This window comes from Kwoniella europaea, chromosome 1, assembly GCF_036810445.1.
Source record: "Kwoniella europaea PYCC6329 chromosome 1, complete sequence".
Classification (NCBI taxonomy): Eukaryota; Fungi; Basidiomycota; class Tremellomycetes; order Tremellales; family Cryptococcaceae; genus Kwoniella; species Kwoniella europaea.
Window position 1 is genome coordinate 2,776,975 of NC_089487.1, and position 16,859 is coordinate 2,793,833.

Here is a 16,859-nt window from a genome sequence, read left to right on the forward strand (position 1 = left end):
TGTGTCCAAGCGTAAACATTCACTCACCCTTCGTCACCATGTCAAAAGTATCTTTCCAAGATAGAGATACACTCACCTCACCTGATACTCCCATACATACAGCTGGTGTCACCACCGCTAACACAGCTCACACTGAAAGTACCATTCCGACCGACAGCGAAAGTGAACGTGAAAGTGAACCAGAGACGAAGACGGAGCCGGACTCTGCTTTCCCGACTTCTGCGCCTGTCACTGCTGAATCGGCCATACTCGGCTCAAAGGCCAAGCACAGAAAGAACCGGAACAGCTTAGATAGTGCTACAGATATACGAACCTCGGCGACAAGATCATCTTTGGAAGAAAGTGACAGTGAACGAGACTCGACCGATGGAGGTACGACTAGTGAATTAGAAGGATCTTCGACCTCGACAGAAACTGACGATTCTCATTTCAGCTCTGAGGTAGATAGTCCCAATTTATCAGAGAAGAAGAGAAAGTTTGAAAGACCGAGTAAGATCAAAAGCGATAAGTCCCACAGTAGGTTTACAGGGGTATACCAGAATTCCACTTCAGCTCCCTCGCTATCGAAGAACGAGAAATCACCAATCAGGGATTCGAAGGGCAAATCTGTGAGAGAGAACAACGGCAAGAGCACAAGGGCTAGGACAGAAGCTATCGAAGGAAGAAACAGATCGACAGGGAAAGCGTCCGGTTCGAAAATCCTGGAAGAAGAAGACGGAGAGGAGAATCACTCCGAAAGAGAAAGTGAAGAAGAGGATTCATCCACCGCGGACGAGGGGGAACAAACAAAGTCACCTATTCAAGTTAGACAACGGAGTCAGAGGACTTGGAAACACGAGATGGTCCGGTTAATATCCTTATGTGAGTCTTTCTCCTCGTTCTCGTGTACTCATACCGATCAACACTGATAAGACCAAACTGTAGATCTCGTACCGGTCTTATTGGCCATCCTTACGTCTCTCCTCCTCTCACTCAATATCCAGCTCTTGACACCTCTCTATAACTCCATGCCACTTTCCCTACACACCACACCGCTCTATATCGGGTATACGATCTTATCAGCCTTGATATACTGGTATATCACACTATCGAGCTCTGCAAGAGATATCATATCTGGAAGGGTATGCCTCGGGTTGGCCGCACTCAGTGGAGATATGGTAGCAGTCTATGGTAGACGGATTGGTATGTGGTTGGGTCTTCTGCTGGGACCCGAATATGGTGCGGTAGCTTCTAGAGCGGTAATGGGTATGGGTATCGTAGGAGGTGCTTCGGGTTTTGCATTACTTTGCTTCGTAAGTTGTAGTTTCAATTCCTTTCTAAGAGTACTATAACTTATTTCCCATTTAATTTTAGGATCATATATCCCCTACACTACTTGCAACCAAGCCTACAGATCGACCCAGAAATTTAGGTTCGGCTGTTTACAGAACTGGGTGTTACGCATTTCATATCTTCACTTTTGAGCGGATATGGACGAGTTATCTAAACAGCAACGTGTCCATCCTGAATAAAGACCCAGAGAAAACCGTAAGTTTACTGCTGTACGGATATCATGTGTAGGGTGACTTAGGTTAATTGATTTGCTGACCATTGATTCATCGGATATCGTAGATCTTATTCCTCTCATTGCTCTTAACTACGTTTTCCCTATTCCTGAGATCTAGTACATCTTCCACCCCATTCCCTACTCGAGTCAACATAGTTCTTGCGAAAACGCTCAAAACATCCAAATCTACCTCTTCGAAAGTAACTAAAATCTTACCCCGTCAGGCATTCCCTCTTTTACTTCTATTTCGAATACCCCTCTTAATCCTTGCATTACGACAACAAGTGTTCCTTCGCCCTTCACTTAACGAACCTTACCTGACGGCCAATGGAACATTGAGATTGATAAGTTCGGAGAGAAGTTTGACAGGACAGGTCGTAGTGGCTGAAAATTTAAAGGATGGATATAGGTTTTTGAGATGTGATCATTCGATTTTAGGTGGTAGATGGATAAGGGAAGTTGATGATCGACAGGCTAAAGGTGGTAAAAGGATTGAACAGGGTGATTCGTATGTTCTCCACTTTACTATGCCCAATAAATTGAATACCAGACGGAAGATCAAATACGTCAGACCCATCTGCCACTTGAAGTATGCTGATAAGGCGTTTGGTGTAGGATCTTCGCTACGTTCAATTTACAGGAAATAGCTGTCTTGGCTCATCGATCTGATCCCTCGGAATCACTCATCAGGACTTTACAGCTTACCACTGACTTGGAAGTCAGTTTAGAAGGTGAAGAGGAAGAAGAGAAATTGCCAGAGAGAGCTTTAATCATGTCAATTGGCTTACTTGTTTTGCCGTCAAGATATGAGCTGATGTGAATAATGCAATAGTGGTCTTGGCGTAGGGATAGCCGCTTCTGCATTTTCGAGAAGAGGGTTATACGTAGATATCGTCGGTCAGTCCCTTTTCAGGTAACATTGTACAGGTGACTCGCTGATGCCGTTCTTCTGGGAAGCAGAAATCGACTCAGCAGTTTATCTCGCAGCTCAAAATCATTTCCAGCTCTACACTGCGAACGTAGCATCGACCAATATTATGGATGGATCGAAGTTCGTCTCTCAACTAGCAGATATGAAGAAATCCCAATCTTCGCAGACCCACGAAGATGAGGATTCGCAGGCAGTTGTGCCGATGTGGGATTATGTCATACAGGATTGCTTTACCGGTGGTAGTGTCCCTGGTGAGATGTTTACTAAGGAGTTCTGGCAAGATCTAGGGGAGTTGGTGAAAAGTGATGGGATTGTAGCTATGGTAGGTGTAAGAATATCAGATCTCAAAAGGCTCGAAAGAAGCTAATTGATACTGTGAAATTGATATACAGAATTTTGCCGGTGTACTTGGGAGTAAAGCATCAAGGGCTGTTTTGGTCACTTTGACGTCGGTCTTCCCGCAATGTAGAGCTTTCGGGGATGGCTTTGAAGTGAATCAAGGTCCGGATGATTTAGTTAATATGGTATGTCAGCTTATATATCTCAGAGTACTGTGAACAGTCTAAGCTGACCTTGAGCCATGTGATGTTAGGTGGTATTCTGTACCGTAAGTGATCACCTCTCAGAGACTTATGATCGTGAATCAACAAAGCAAGCTGATATTTATATCTGATCCATCTGCAGAAAACATATTCCCCCTTATTGACTTTCCGTCCGCCAACACCATTTGACGGTCTCCGATCGCCCCTTCGAGCTCACGTATACTCTACTTTCCATCCTCATGAGATTCAGCTGGATAGTATAATATCAGAAGAAGATATTGAAAATCCAGAATTGCATCTTTCCAGAGGACAGGCAGGAAGGGAATTGAATAAGTGGCAAGTTGGAAGTAGTCTTGCCACTTGGAGAGCAATGAAGACGAGTAAGTGTATTCGTATTGACCATCCATCTGTCCCATAAGAGAGAGATTCGTCATGCTTACTTTGTTAATGTTGATTTCGTCTAGTATTGACACCAGAAATGTGGTTGGCTTATTGATAGAGGGATGCGTGATTCGTTCAATTGTTCATTCGTTTTCAGACATACAATCATATTACAACATGTATAAACAGGGTTACAATAATATCAAAGGTGACCATTATTGTCACGCAAGTCAACCTCCATCTCTTTCAGTCACTCAACTACACACAGTCTGAACCTTCAGTGTTCAAGTACAACTTAATCAGTTTGAGTCTTCGTATCATCTCTATAAATCATTACCGAACAAATTCCGCCGCTCTTCTTATCTTGTTCAACGATTAGACCGTCGAACCCAATCAGCTCTACGGAAAAATCAGAATCACAAATCATCATCAGCATTGAGAATCACTTGTACATTTTTGTTCACGCATGTCGCTCAAACATCGATAGCTATTCAATATACTCACTGCTTTGTCCCAGATTTGATATTCCATCCAAACCACCTTCTACCAATCTATCAAGTATCATTGCATCTCCCTCTTCCTCTCTTTCTTCCTCCTTAGTGGTGCTGGTATTTTTGGAAGATTCATTCTCCGACATGGCAGCACTATTAGGCGAACCATTTCTTTTCTTCTTTTTCCCACCGCCTCCGCCTCCGTTCCCTGCTGGAGGCGGGGTAGGTACGCTCAACCTGATTTGTTCAACGTACTCTTCAGATTTATCGCTCTTGGATAAATGTGATCTGAAGGCTGATACCTTGGAGGTGAGGTCGAGTTGACCTGAAGGGGTGGGAAGGATCCATGGACATCGGGCATACCGCTGGAAAAGGGGAGTTTCAGGCTATGTATGTCATATCGTCATTTAGTATCCAGTCAAAACACTAGAGAGAGAAAAAGGGAAGGGATCGGGTTCTGTTAGTTGAAGTATGGCTGGACTCACAATATTTGAATGACATAGAATCTTCAGTATGACTCCATCTTTAGATATCAAAAAATCCAATCCGTATTGAAAGTAATTCCAGAAACCTGATATCATGATTATTATCAGCTTATATGATCTGACCGACGACATGGCCAGATTCAGCTAAACTCACACGCTCCTTTACCATCTTGATGATCACCACCACCTCCCCATATCTTCGACAACCTATCATCCTCTTTCCAAAATTTTCTCAACGGTGCGCCCAAGTCCAATAACAAATCTTGAGAGGTGGTTTCACCGATAGTTATAGGGATGATATGGTCCTCGTCCAAAGCTAAGGTTATACCCTTATTTGGCTACCGTCGTAACCAGATCGTAACCATAAGCTTCTTCTGTTCGTAGAAATAATTTCAATGCCTTTGGACGGGGGAAGTTGACCGAGCTTACCTGTATAACACAACTGATCAATTTCGGTTCCAGCTCTTCATCCTCTCTTGGTCTCACTACAATCTTCTGAACGACATCTTCCCTTGGGCCAAAACCTGCGTCTCCCAAGTTATCCGAGCGAAGTGTGAATGATATACCTGGAAAATCCAATTTATCGCCCGCTTTGGAGATGAACGTAGGTCCCATTAGTCTACCTACCCGGGCTCGAGTCAAGGGCATATGCGCAGAGCTCAGAATTTGTGTTTCGTATGATAATTCTAGATTATTGTTCGAGGATGATGAAGGAAGGGGAATGGTGATGTTTATAAGGGATAGGAGTTGGTATATTGGTGATGGCGGGAAGTAGAGAGTGAGATAGGGAAGATGGACCGTAATGGCTGATTTGTGTGGATTCTATTCATGGTCATCGTGAATCGTCAGTATGCATTCTCATAGGGTTATATACCCATGACTGTGGATAGGAAATGGAGGATGGATCGAATGCTATCAGACAGATGTCCAACCCCACACTCACATCTTCATCCCATGATACTTCAACTTTAGGATATTCCGTCCGGTGCGTACGTATAAGTTCCAAGACATGCCATAAATTATCGCCTACATGTCAATCATACTGTCTATCAGTATATGCCTATAGTACGCCTCACCTCCAAATCATACGTTACCATTGACAGGCTGATGGCAAATCACCAACAAAGGGACGAGGAGAGCAACAGCTGTCGCTTACCGAGTTGGAATATCCCGACTCCTTCTCCCGGGGTGACCTCGTACGTGGGATTCAAACTGTTCGTCTTGAGATTCTGAGTACCGACTTCTATCATCGCTATCGCTATCGTCTATTGAACGTGGTGATGAGAGATATCGTGGAACGATCAATGATCATCTCGAAGTCGTTTGTTGTTGTTTCAGCCCGAGTCGAGTGATCGCTCTTACGTCATTAAGTTACCCCTCTGACTCGCCTTCCCGATGACTTTTTTCAACCTCTTTCTGTTTACTTTACTTTTCACCTCACATCCCCAATATATGATCCAGGCAAGAGCTCTGGGGAACACAAGGCAGCTGCCGGTAATGTCCACACCAGAAACATCTACATCGCCTATACAGCAAAATCCACCTACGACCGTCCAATCTCCACAAGAAGACATCGACGCCATCCAATCTTCCCTCTCGGCACGAAGCAAGAGGCGTCTTTCCCTCCGGACGATACTGAGCTCTTATAGATCGCAAAATAACCTCAAAGGCAAGACCAAAGCCCCATTGGACGATGACCAAGCTATAGCTGAAGATCAAGAAGATGGACAGGAGGAGCAGGAGCAGGTGTTTAAAGTTGACACAAGTGAGAATGAGACGTATGAGAAATCGAAAGGCGATCCAATACAGATAAATAAGGGACAGAAGAAAGACGTGAATGTAGAGGAAGAATGTCAGGTTGAATTCGAGAAGGAATATGTATGGGATGGTGAGTCTGTCCGCCTATATATATTACACTGTTCATTTGGCTCTTTCAGAGATAATGCTGATCTTATGCTGTGCCTACGATGTGTAGTGCTATTCGAAAATCAACGAGGGTGAGTGGAATCGATATATTACCATTACGAAAGGGACGGTTGCTGATCGTGATTCTCATTAACCAGCATATACATCCTAGGAAAAGGTTATTTCTCTTCCCGAAGTTTACTCCCCGCCGACCCCTCAGCATTCACCCGACCGTCCAATCATATTCCCTCAGCTTCAAGCCTGAGCATGAAAACGAGCATGGGCAAGAAGCGGTCAAACCAACAGCTCGACCCGGGTACTTCTGGTCCATCGCCCTCCTCTTCCTCTCAGCGTTCATACGGACGTCAGACGGGCAATCTCACACGATCAAACAAAACGTCTTACACACTCGAGAGCTATCAACCGCCTTTACCAGATTGGCAATACCTCACACCGTGGATGATCAACATGCGCACGGGCACAGATGAGCTGGGATGGAGGTATAATGCGTGGTTCAGACCGAAAGGGTGGTCTAGCCATTCTGGACCGTTGGGTTGGGGTGGGTGGGTAAGGAGAAGAGAATGGATTAGACTTAGAGCTGTTGGCGTCACTGAAACCAAATTGGTCGATATGCAAGGAAGAGAAAAAATAGAGAAGAAAGGAGACAAACTCAAGGATGTTTTGGGTAGTGAAGAGGTCGATGAGAACGTTCAGGGGATATTGGTCGTGATGGGGAAGATAGGGTTGGATAGACAACGATTAACACTTTGGAAGAAATGGCTAGAAAAAGAAAAGAAGGAGAGCGAATACTGGAAAAGGTTGGAGGTACTTTGTGGGGATGAACAAGCTGTGAGTTAAACTCGATCATTCATAAACTTATCTATATATGCATTTTATCGTATCTAATCGTCCTTCCAGCTCAACAATCTACGTAAACAATTCACCTATCCGACCGTCTCTTTCCCTCTATTCTTAGATATCCTAAAATCTCATTCTATCAAAATACCCGACTCGTTCTATAATGCCTCCAATTCCAACTCTGAATCTACCAATTCACCATCTATCCCTTCCACACCAACTTCAAATCATGAAGATAAATCACCAACCCAACTTCAGCAGAAAGACCAGATCTCATCTACCTCCCCAACCTCAAAGCAACAAGATACCTAATTCCCCTCTTTCGCTTTATCCTGAAGATACACCCTCAACTTCTCCAATGCTCTATACCTATGCGAAATTTTGTTCTTCTCCTCACCGTCCATCTCGGCGTAAGTCCTCTGACCACCCAATTCAATAGGTTGGAATATCGGATCCCAGCCGAAATGCGTTGGACCCCTCGCAGGAACGATGTTACCTTCTGTCCTTCCCTCGAACAAGATTGGTTCTTGACCTGGTCCAGGTGAATAGGCGAATGTACATAATGCGTGGGCTCGAGTGGTATTGAAGCCTTTAAGGAGGTTGTTGAGTCCTATATCAGAAGTACGTTATTATCAGAATGAATATAGGTACATAGTAGTGTTAAATTCGAAACATGTTTGTTGTTGTAAAAATGCGATGATCATGTTGATGCATTTTGAACTCTGTCACTCACCTTCATGTCCCAAATGGCCCAAGAAGTCTTTGATATATGGACCTGGTAAGCCATTGAGGGCATCGAAACATAAAGCAGTATCTTCAGTTACACAAGCTGTACCTAGCTATATTCCATTATACATGATTAACCAATTAGCATACTCTCTTACGTCTCGTTGGAATGAGTTAAGATTGGTATATACCTTTTCAGCCGCTACTTTGACTTTTGCAATAGCTACTTCCTGAGTAGTACCTTGAATCTCCGGTACTATAGTGGTTCAAACGATTCTCCTCAGCTCAACGGTTCTTGCAATGTATCATGTGGAGTACAGATGGTAATTTCAGGACTGGCAAATGGGTGAAGTGGGAATGGAATTCGTAAAAGAGTGATGACTTACCATCTACAGCTTGCGAAGTGACGCTCACCCCACTATCACCAGAAGCCAAGATAGCTTGTACTTCCTTAAGCTTGTTGGCGTTCCCAGTGACGAATACTACTCAGGTAAAGGCAAAACATCATAATCAATGGTCAACTTTCCTCCATGTCTCGGCCGATCTGGTCTCGCTCAGAGCGCAGATGATCTCTGCGGTGAGGCTCACCAAAAGAGGTCATTATGATGTTATCTTATGTCCGGTGCTTACAGATGTTGAGTAGAGGTTGATGAGAAGGGAAGAAGAGGGAATCGATATCGTAGGCAGAAGCGAAGTTGACTGACTTTAACTTAATGATAAATTCGGTGCGATTCACGAGTAGGACATCCTCCACTCTGGTGTCGACTCAATTCACTCCGTACACTCGGACCGACCGAGGACTAACTTAGGACTACTCGAGTAGGACTAGATATGCCTCGCTTAAAAGATGCCTACGAGCAGGATACCCTATAATACTACGTGCATGCAAGCTACATGATGATGGCCATGAATCTCGCAGATGTTCATCAGCACGAGATAGCGGATATCTACATACTATTGATAGATGCCTCGACAAAGTTCCAAATAAGATTCCGAGGTTTTCTTCGTCCTCCCGATTCTGATCCACGGTAGTGTACATGACATGTCCTGATATATTACATACATATTGTGTGTTTGTGCCACAATGCAAGTACTATACCTATGACAGATCACCCAATCCCTCCAAGAACCTCTTATACTCATCATCCTCTCCACCCCCCGTTCCACTGGTACCATCCACTTTCGGCTGATCACCCAGTACACCCTTCAATTTACCCATCAACCCCCCACTACCACCGGTCTGTACCGTTCTCTTCCTCTCATCACCTTCTTCATCTATCTCTCCAGCACCAGGAGCAGCATTGATTATACCTCCTCCGGGACCTGTCTTGCGTTTCTTCACTCCACGAGGAACGAACACTGTCGCTTCCTTTCTGAGATCTCTTAACACTGGAGCAGCAGATATTTCACCTGCTCCAGCTAGTTTAGTCACTTCACTTGAACTCGCACTAGCTGGACCAGCTATCGTAGGGGCGGGGGTGTCCGCAGCACTGGAAGAAGGTGGTCGAGCAGGTAAGGCATGCTGAGCAATCCTATGTCCCTGATATGTCTGTGTGGGAGCATCACTCAATGGGTCCTGGACCATGAGTGGAGGTCGATTATGCTGTACATGTCGTGGTGGTCGGAATGTACTTGGTCCAGCTTGGCTGTATGGTTGAGAGTGTGAGTGAGCATGAAGTGGTACAGCTACAGGACGAGGTAAGGGTGGTCTGAATCCTGTATTTGGTGGTGGGAAAGGGGGTAGATTCGAACCGAATCCCATTCGCATAGGTGGTGGTGCAGGTACAGCGGTAGGTTTTGGAGGTGGTGGACCTTCAGGTAAAGGTATATCATCTGAATCATCCGAATCGTCTAAATCTTCTTCTTCTTCTTCTTCTTCTTCAGCGCCTTGAGGTGGTGGTCCCTCGGGCATTACAATGTCTTCATCATCATCGTCCTCCTCATCATCTGATTCCTCCTCTTCCTCTACTTCATCAGGAGCTGAAGAATCAATATAATATATCAGCTTGATATCACCACCCATTATTTTCAGCTGACATTGAAGCAGTAGTCCACTCACTCCTCTCTCTATATGGCATACCAGGAGGAGGTACCCCAAAAGGATTATAAACCGGATCATAATAAACGGATTTCCTAGGATCTCTCAATCTGCCATTCTCGTCATATAGATGTTTCTGAGATTCTTCCCTTGTTGTTAAGCCACCTTCATTCTCTTTCGGTTTACGTACTCCGAAGACTCGATCTCTGGCTTCGGGATGTTCAGCCACATAGGCTTCTTTGGTCTTCTTTATGTATGCGAGTTCAGATTCGAGCTCGGTTAGACGAGTCTTAGAGGATGCATCGGCTATGGACAATCATCCACATTGCCCGGAGTCAACTTCAATCCACTGTCAAACTACGCTTTGATCTCGGCGGCATGAGCTAGCTGGTCAGCTCAAGCTCGCAAACTCACTTTGGGTTTTGAGATACCTGATATCCGCTTCCAACTCCCTTGTATCTTTTTTGACAGTCTGCGCTTCTCGGACTTTCTTCCTTTCTTCTTTGTTCTATTTTCATCATAAGAGGAATCAGTATACCACCGATGTCTTGTACAAGTCTCAGGTATACTCGGGTAGACACATACCTTCTTCAACTCTTTCGCTCTCTGCGCTTTTCCTACGCAACATCAAGAAGGTTGTCAGTTTCCACTGGTGATTTCCCATCGAAGGATATACAGACTCACGGAAAGCATCAGCTGGGTTACTACTCTTCTTTGCCATTCTGAAATCTCTTTTCACGCCTTGCCTGCTTGATAGTCGTCGTCGGTGGGTAGGTCTCTGGATGAAAGATTGGGAAGGAGAGTTCGAGTTGTGAATACAGTTGTACCACCTCCACTGTGTGTATGTCATCTCTATGTCTTATTATTGTCACCCATTTAAGCATCCCCTTTAGCCCTGTGCGTCATGACAATGAGCAGTGACAACAGCAACATCAACAGATACTGTTCATCTCATCATATTGTCCCATACATATCTGACCAAACGCAGTCCAGTGAAACACCTCCCCCCAATCTCTCACGATGTCAGAGTACGCCTTCCGAAAGATCAACATCGACGCCCTCGAGGAAGACGTCTTACTTCCTTCGGACCTTTACGACCCGGATCCAAGAGGTCCAGATGGGGTGTTGAGTGATGCTCAGAGGAAAGCAGGCGAAGTTAGGAATTTGGTTTCTAGGTGAGTCTCACTGCTCTCGGGGCCGGTAACAGTAATAAAAACAAACGAGAGAGGTGGTTCCCTTATGCCCTGTCAATTGACATAGAGGTGATATACCGGGTGCATTAAATGCGATCTTGTCTGAACCTCCTTATGGAGATGGTGTGGATGAAGCCAAGGTAAGTCCGGGTATTCTCATTATACAAGACTCAACAGAGTAATACGGTCATCATTCACTTGAAGTATCCATATTGATGGTGTACGACTGTTCTTCAAGGACCTTACGACAAGCTCTTTACTCCTCATACTCAATTCCACTCGAGCATCTGAGATCCCGACTATCCTCAAGAGTCTAGGTCAGGAGCAACAAGATCACCTTATGGCTTACATCTACAAGGTGGGTCTGAAACTCACACAGATTCGTCTCTCACGAGCTTGTTAGTGAATATAACACCAAGTACTAACAAACTATCTCATTCTTGGTTCTTGTGCAAATAGGGAATGGCAGCTATAGGTCAAGGTTCGGACGTATCAGGTTCGGTATTATTGAATTGGCATGCTCAGGTATGTTACCGTTCACTCTTCCTCAATTCAAGTACATGTATGCATATGCTGATCTGTCTTCATTTGATGATTCATAGCTCACCGAAGTCGCTGGTGTAGGTTGTATAGTCAGAGTTATGGCAGATAGAAGGACTCTTTGAGAGTGTTCTCATGCCCTTATAAAGGATCATTTGAACGGTCGAATCATATCGAAATCCATTTTTTCCTATCTTTTACCTTCTATACATATAAGAAATAGATCATAAAAAGATATGACATGTAGTTGTAAAGAAAATCTATTTATTGAAATGGCGCATGACCATAAAAGATCCAAATTCCACCGTCTTACCTCCTTTGGAATTTATCTGTCCTATCAAACCATTTCAAGCTCCAGTATCAACCAATCATGGTACTCTCTTCTCACTTATCGTATGACTGAACACCAGCTACATCAATCCGCCCTCACGTGCATATCCCAACGCTGACTATTTTTTACCGTATCGAGTCTTCTTACCGAGATCGAATGGCACATATTTATACTTGATCATGTGTCTATCATACGTCACAATCTATCATTAGCAGTTTGTTCAGCCACACAGGAAGAGGTTGTCGTACTCACTGAATCTGTCTTCTCATTGTTAAGCCGAACAGAGTCAAAAAGTAGATGACCAAGATTGGCCAATAGACCGGGACGTCAGTGGCTCGGGTGATGGTACTGAGTAAAGCGAGTCCGGTAGCTTTGGTAGCTGAGTACCAGAATTTGAATTCTAAGTATACGCACAGACAAACAAACGGAGTTATTAGCAGATATCGACGTGAATGTAAACATTTGACTCACCAGGTAATCTCCTGATAAAAGGTCTAAACTCTTCATCTTCACCTCCATTGCTGAATCCACTCATCAACCCTTTCAATCCACCAGGAGTGGTAGGTTTGTTCTCGTGCGCACCGGGTAAGCCAGGTGCACCTTCCTCTACGTCATCGGCAGCTAGATCTTCAGCTATGGAAGGGTCGAAACGAGGTTGTAAGAATGCGAGGAATAGGTTGAGCAGATAGATTGCTAAGGCATAGCAGACTATGTACCACTGTGAAGAGTAAATGGTATGTCAGCAGGTTGTAACCCAGATAGATGATATGAAGTTTACAAAAATCATGAACGAGGTAAAGAGGATTGTTAGTGTTAGTAAGACGAACGAATGGTACTGATACCCCATGGGATACTCTACTCGAGATAAGATAGTTGACTTTGGAAAAGTACTCACCCCCTGTCTGAATATCACATTAAGTGCAAAAAGCAAGAACAAACCCAAAGTGACCAACCAACGTTCCATCACATGAGGTGTAGACCTATCTAACAACGCTTGAAACTTCCTAGCGTATACATTCGTGTTTTCTTTCACCAACTGAGCGACATTCTTCTCTTCTGGTAGACCACCTCGTATACCACTTCCTGGGGTTAAGTTAGGGATGGGAGCAGAAGAGTAAGAGTTGGGTTGCATACCCGCTAAACCTGATCGAGGAGGGAATCCTGATCCGGGTCCACTGACTGGTCCGTTGTTTGCTCCTCCTTGAGCTGGAGGTTGGCCAGGACCAGGGGAAGGGGCAGCACCAGATGCTGGATATGGGTTTACAGCGGGGTAGGAGGGACCGTTCTGAGGCCGTCCAACCAACATTAAATTTGTGAATTCTTCCATCATGGAAGCAGGTAGACTCACGTTCATTATGGGACGATGTTGTGGTGGGAGATTGTAAACAAACGAATTTACAAGGTGTGAATACAGTATATGTTTTGTGCAAATATCTCCTCTCATGCTCAATGCTCATACGTGGTAGGGAAGAAACGCCAACAACGCGCAGAACAAGCTTAACGGGGACCACTATCAGTTCACACGTGGTAGTCAGTGGTCAGCGTGCGGGATGAACATTATATTCCCACGTCATGATTGGTAATTTACGTAACTGTCGCGCCCTATGTTTGGTTTGTGTGTTGTGCGTCGTAGTGAGAATGTATGTTGAATGACAACTAGTCGTACAGAAGAGCTCAACAACGACAAGACAGATCACCAAACTCCTTCATTGCAGATGATAAGGATCACATACGGATACAGAACGAAATACGAACGATAACGAAGGGACTCTCCTGGTCTTCCATCATACTTCCCCACCGAATCCATCCTACTACCCCATCATGACCGCCCTCTCTTCCTCGGCACCCTCACAACTTCATCTTCTCAAGCGACTACAACAATTATCCTTGAGTTCTCCTACTTCGAGCTCTCTATTCTACTCGAGGCTATGGTATGCCCTTCTCCCTCCCGCAGAAAGCGACCATGAATCTTTGCATACTCTGGCACTATGTTTCCTTCAATCCGATGAACCGTATTCAGCCTTGCATCTGGTAAGAGATTCAGCCGGAGTAGATCATCCCGACGAATCCCCTATACCGACTTTCGACCCGTCAAAGAGGAAGCAGATACCATGTTATGCCTGTGCGACGATAGTCGCGAAATGCTGCCAAAAGTTAGGAAGGTATAGTGAAGGTCAAGCTGTCTTGAATAGAGCATTGAAGAGATGTATCCCAACAAGTGCGTCAACTTAGCTAATATCTTGATCCCATTATTGTGAGGGATTTTATAGCTAATCCTGTGATTAGATATACCGACGCCTTCTCCAGCATCGACATCGGCGTCTGCCCATCTGTTACTCGCTTCATTATCGCATAAAGGCAAAGCTCCAGAAATAGCTATAGAGAATTATCAGAAAGCTTTACAGGAAGATCCATGGTTATGGGAAGCTTTCACAGGTTTATGTGATATTGGTGAGCGATCTACTGCCCTTATATACGACCATCATGCTTACGTGCCATTGTGACCCAGGTTCACCACCCCCTATAGAAGCTATTTTCCCAGATCCTCCTGCTCCCTCGAGAGCGTCATCAACCCGGACCTCTCGTCCGTCAACTATGTCGCCCAATCCAATGCCCAGAAGCTCAGCTTCCGAGATGCCTGGATTCCTACCTGCCCGCAAAGCCACGATACCGGCCAATGGTGGTGTTGGGAGTGGTGGATTCTTCACGCCTGATGTCGGTAATGGTGCGGGTGGTTCAAGGTTGGGAATGATGGGCAATCCGTCTAATTGGGAGTGAGCCATATCCATCTATCGGCATAAGGCTATTCTTGATGCTGATATCAGGGCGAAGCACACCATCGGTAATGGGAGATACGACCTTTCAGCTCCCAGATCAACCTTCTCATCCAGCTGCGCCCAAAAGACCTCTTCCGAATTTGCTCTCCAATTTCATACCGTCCACTTCCAACTTATTACCAGCCTCTTTACGTTCGAACACAGCCACTCCTATCAATCAAGCGGAACCGTCCAAACCTCCCGCGATGAAACGCGCAAGAGGTAAAGATGCCGCCAAAAGAACCCCTGAACCTTCAGGCGGTCTGAACGGGATGAACCTGCCTTTAGCAAGGGAGTTGAGACCAAATGGAAATTTGAAATCGGTCGAATTAAATGGGAATGGTATAATAGATAATGATGGGCCAGTAAGAAGAAGCTCAAGATTAAAAAGTACCGGTAACTCCAATGGAACTGGTTCCAAACCACCTCCAACGTCAAAGGTGACTACTCGATCTCGAACAACGAGATCAAGATCGATCACATCGACTACATCAAGTCAAACCAACGATATTTCCTCTCCACCGAATTCTTCATCTCTCGATATTCAGCTTCAATCAACGGCGGACGAATTCTTGCGAGATATCATAAGGAAATGTGCTAAAGCCTATAGGTACTTGAGCTTGTATCAATGTGAGGAAGCTATAGTTGAGTTGGACGGGCTACCTGATATCATCAAAAATAGTCCGTGGAGCTTGGATATAGTTGCGAGATGCTTCTATGAGATGGCCGATTATGTTCAGGTGGGTGGTGATTTTGCCTCCGCAGATACTACATAGGCATCTTATCTTGTCCGACTGACCGGATACTGATAAGATTGATCACTGCAGGCACGTCGAGTCTTTACCAAATTGCTTGAACTTGAACCATACCGTATACAATCGATGGATCATTACTCCACCCTGCTTTGGCACATATCAGATCCACCTTCCCTGTCTCATCTATCTCAGAGGTTAATATCGATAAACAAAGAATCACCTCAATCTTGGATATCAACCGGAAATTGTTTCTCCCTACAGAAAGATCACGAAGAAGCTATGAAATGCTTCAGACGCGCGACGCAGGTGGACTCTTCCAACTCTTACGCCTGGACGTTGTGCGGGTATGAAGCGGTTGAGATGGAAGAGTACGATCGAGCTCTGGGGTATTTCAGGAATGCTATTCGGAGTGAGGGCAGGTTTTATAATGCTTGGTGAGTGGTCTTTCCATTATCACCAAAAACAGTGATTGTTTGAGCGTTTTGTAGCGTAAGAAAAGGTCGGTCTATCAAACGACAATGGCTTTTCGTGATAAGATGTGGTCCGAGCAATTCAGATGGTCAAGAAAAGTCAGAGAGGTCATGACAGCTGATCTATTGCACCATTAATTAGGTACGGTATGGGTCTTGTATACATGAAAACGGGGAAAATCAAATATGCGGAACATCACTTCAGGCGAGCTGTCGATATCAACCCTACAAACGCCGTATTATTATGTTGTGTCGGCATGGTAAGTGAACACCTTTTCTTTTCTTCCAGTGGATCTAAACACAAGACTGACGGCTGATTTATTATACAGGTTCTTGAACAATCCGATGATGTTGTCCAAGCTATCCACTTCTACGAGAGAGCCGTACATTACGCACCTACCAGTCCGATGGTTCAGTTTAAGAGGATCAGAGCTTTGGTGGCCTTGCAGCGATTTGACGTGAGTTTTCACACCGAGTAGCCAGATGGTCTAGCACTCTACCTCAATCTGGCTGATTGCTAACTATGATTGATTTTCCTATGATAAACAGGAAGCGATAACCCTTCTCGAACCATTATCCAACCAAGCACCAGACGAAGCCAACATCTTCTTCTTACTTGGTAAATGTTACTTGCGCAAGGACAGAAGATCAGAAGCTACCATTGCATTCACAACCGCAAGGGAATTACAGCCTAAACTTGAAAATGCCATTAAAGCAACGTTGGAAGCTAATGGCGAAGAAGAGGAGGATGAGGATGATTAACCAAAACAGAACAACGTGCTTGTTTATTGTGCTTTGTGCGTAAAATGATTGGCTGGAAAGATTATATTGCTTGATCCTTGCTCATTGGA

At 44.7% G+C, this 16,859-nt stretch overlaps 8 protein-coding genes across 8 annotated transcripts; 4 read left to right on the top strand and 4 right to left on the bottom strand.

Moving 5' to 3' along the window:
* Positions 1-38: 38 nt before the first annotated feature.
* Positions 39-3,515, top strand: V865_001039 (uncharacterized protein; the record flags this gene model as incomplete). The annotated part of the gene is made up of 11 exons (XM_066224865.1): positions 39-861; positions 925-1,292; positions 1,354-1,527; positions 1,612-2,054; positions 2,162-2,320; positions 2,379-2,443; positions 2,507-2,799; positions 2,870-3,001; positions 3,070-3,084; positions 3,162-3,399; positions 3,484-3,515. The coding sequence occupies 11 exons, from the start codon at positions 39-41 to the stop codon at positions 3,513-3,515; spliced, it is 2,742 nt and encodes a 913-aa protein (XP_066080962.1).
* A 180-nt stretch (positions 3,516-3,695) lies between these two features.
* V865_001040 (uncharacterized protein) lies at positions 3,696-5,626 on the bottom strand (the record flags this gene model as incomplete). The annotated part of the gene is made up of 7 exons (XM_066224866.1): positions 3,696-3,799; positions 3,905-4,277; positions 4,377-4,462; positions 4,531-4,714; positions 4,806-5,198; positions 5,320-5,402; positions 5,533-5,626. The coding sequence occupies 7 exons, from the start codon at positions 5,624-5,626 to the stop codon at positions 3,696-3,698; spliced, it is 1,317 nt and encodes a 438-aa protein (XP_066080963.1).
* A 247-nt stretch (positions 5,627-5,873) lies between these two features.
* Positions 5,874-7,139, top strand: V865_001041 (uncharacterized protein; the record flags this gene model as incomplete). The annotated part of the gene is made up of 3 exons (XM_066224867.1): positions 5,874-6,264; positions 6,352-6,373; positions 6,440-7,139. 3 exons carry the CDS (start codon positions 5,874-5,876, stop codon positions 7,137-7,139), a joined length of 1,113 nt encoding a protein of 370 aa, XP_066080964.1.
* A 308-nt stretch (positions 7,140-7,447) lies between these two features.
* On the bottom strand, positions 7,448-8,466 carry V865_001042 (inosine triphosphate pyrophosphatase; the record flags this gene model as incomplete). The annotated part of the gene is made up of 5 exons (XM_066224868.1): positions 7,448-7,749; positions 7,873-7,978; positions 8,057-8,121; positions 8,252-8,347; positions 8,454-8,466. 5 exons carry the CDS (start codon positions 8,464-8,466, stop codon positions 7,448-7,450), a joined length of 582 nt encoding a protein of 193 aa, XP_066080965.1.
* A 498-nt stretch (positions 8,467-8,964) lies between these two features.
* On the bottom strand, positions 8,965-10,624 carry V865_001043 (uncharacterized protein; the record flags this gene model as incomplete). Its single annotated transcript, XM_066224869.1, has 5 exons — positions 8,965-9,845; positions 9,925-10,209; positions 10,318-10,411; positions 10,489-10,520; positions 10,588-10,624. The coding sequence occupies 5 exons, from the start codon at positions 10,622-10,624 to the stop codon at positions 8,965-8,967; spliced, it is 1,329 nt and encodes a 442-aa protein (XP_066080966.1).
* A 299-nt stretch (positions 10,625-10,923) lies between these two features.
* On the top strand, positions 10,924-11,761 carry V865_001044 (uncharacterized protein; the record flags this gene model as incomplete). Its single annotated transcript, XM_066224870.1, has 5 exons — positions 10,924-11,078; positions 11,164-11,236; positions 11,335-11,454; positions 11,556-11,621; positions 11,699-11,761. 5 exons carry the CDS (start codon positions 10,924-10,926, stop codon positions 11,759-11,761), a joined length of 477 nt encoding a protein of 158 aa, XP_066080967.1.
* Positions 11,762-12,085: 324 nt separating this feature from the next.
* V865_001045 (uncharacterized protein) lies at positions 12,086-13,321 on the bottom strand (the record flags this gene model as incomplete). The annotated part of the gene is made up of 4 exons (XM_066224871.1): positions 12,086-12,152; positions 12,220-12,367; positions 12,439-12,685; positions 12,863-13,321. The coding sequence occupies 4 exons, from the start codon at positions 13,319-13,321 to the stop codon at positions 12,086-12,088; spliced, it is 921 nt and encodes a 306-aa protein (XP_066080968.1).
* A 467-nt stretch (positions 13,322-13,788) lies between these two features.
* V865_001046 (uncharacterized protein) lies at positions 13,789-16,770 on the top strand (the record flags this gene model as incomplete). The annotated part of the gene is made up of 8 exons (XM_066224872.1): positions 13,789-14,185; positions 14,254-14,418; positions 14,477-14,741; positions 14,800-15,523; positions 15,611-15,972; positions 16,151-16,268; positions 16,338-16,466; positions 16,558-16,770. 8 exons carry the CDS (start codon positions 13,789-13,791, stop codon positions 16,768-16,770), a joined length of 2,373 nt encoding a protein of 790 aa, XP_066080969.1.
* Between the last annotated feature and the right edge of the window lie 89 nt (positions 16,771-16,859).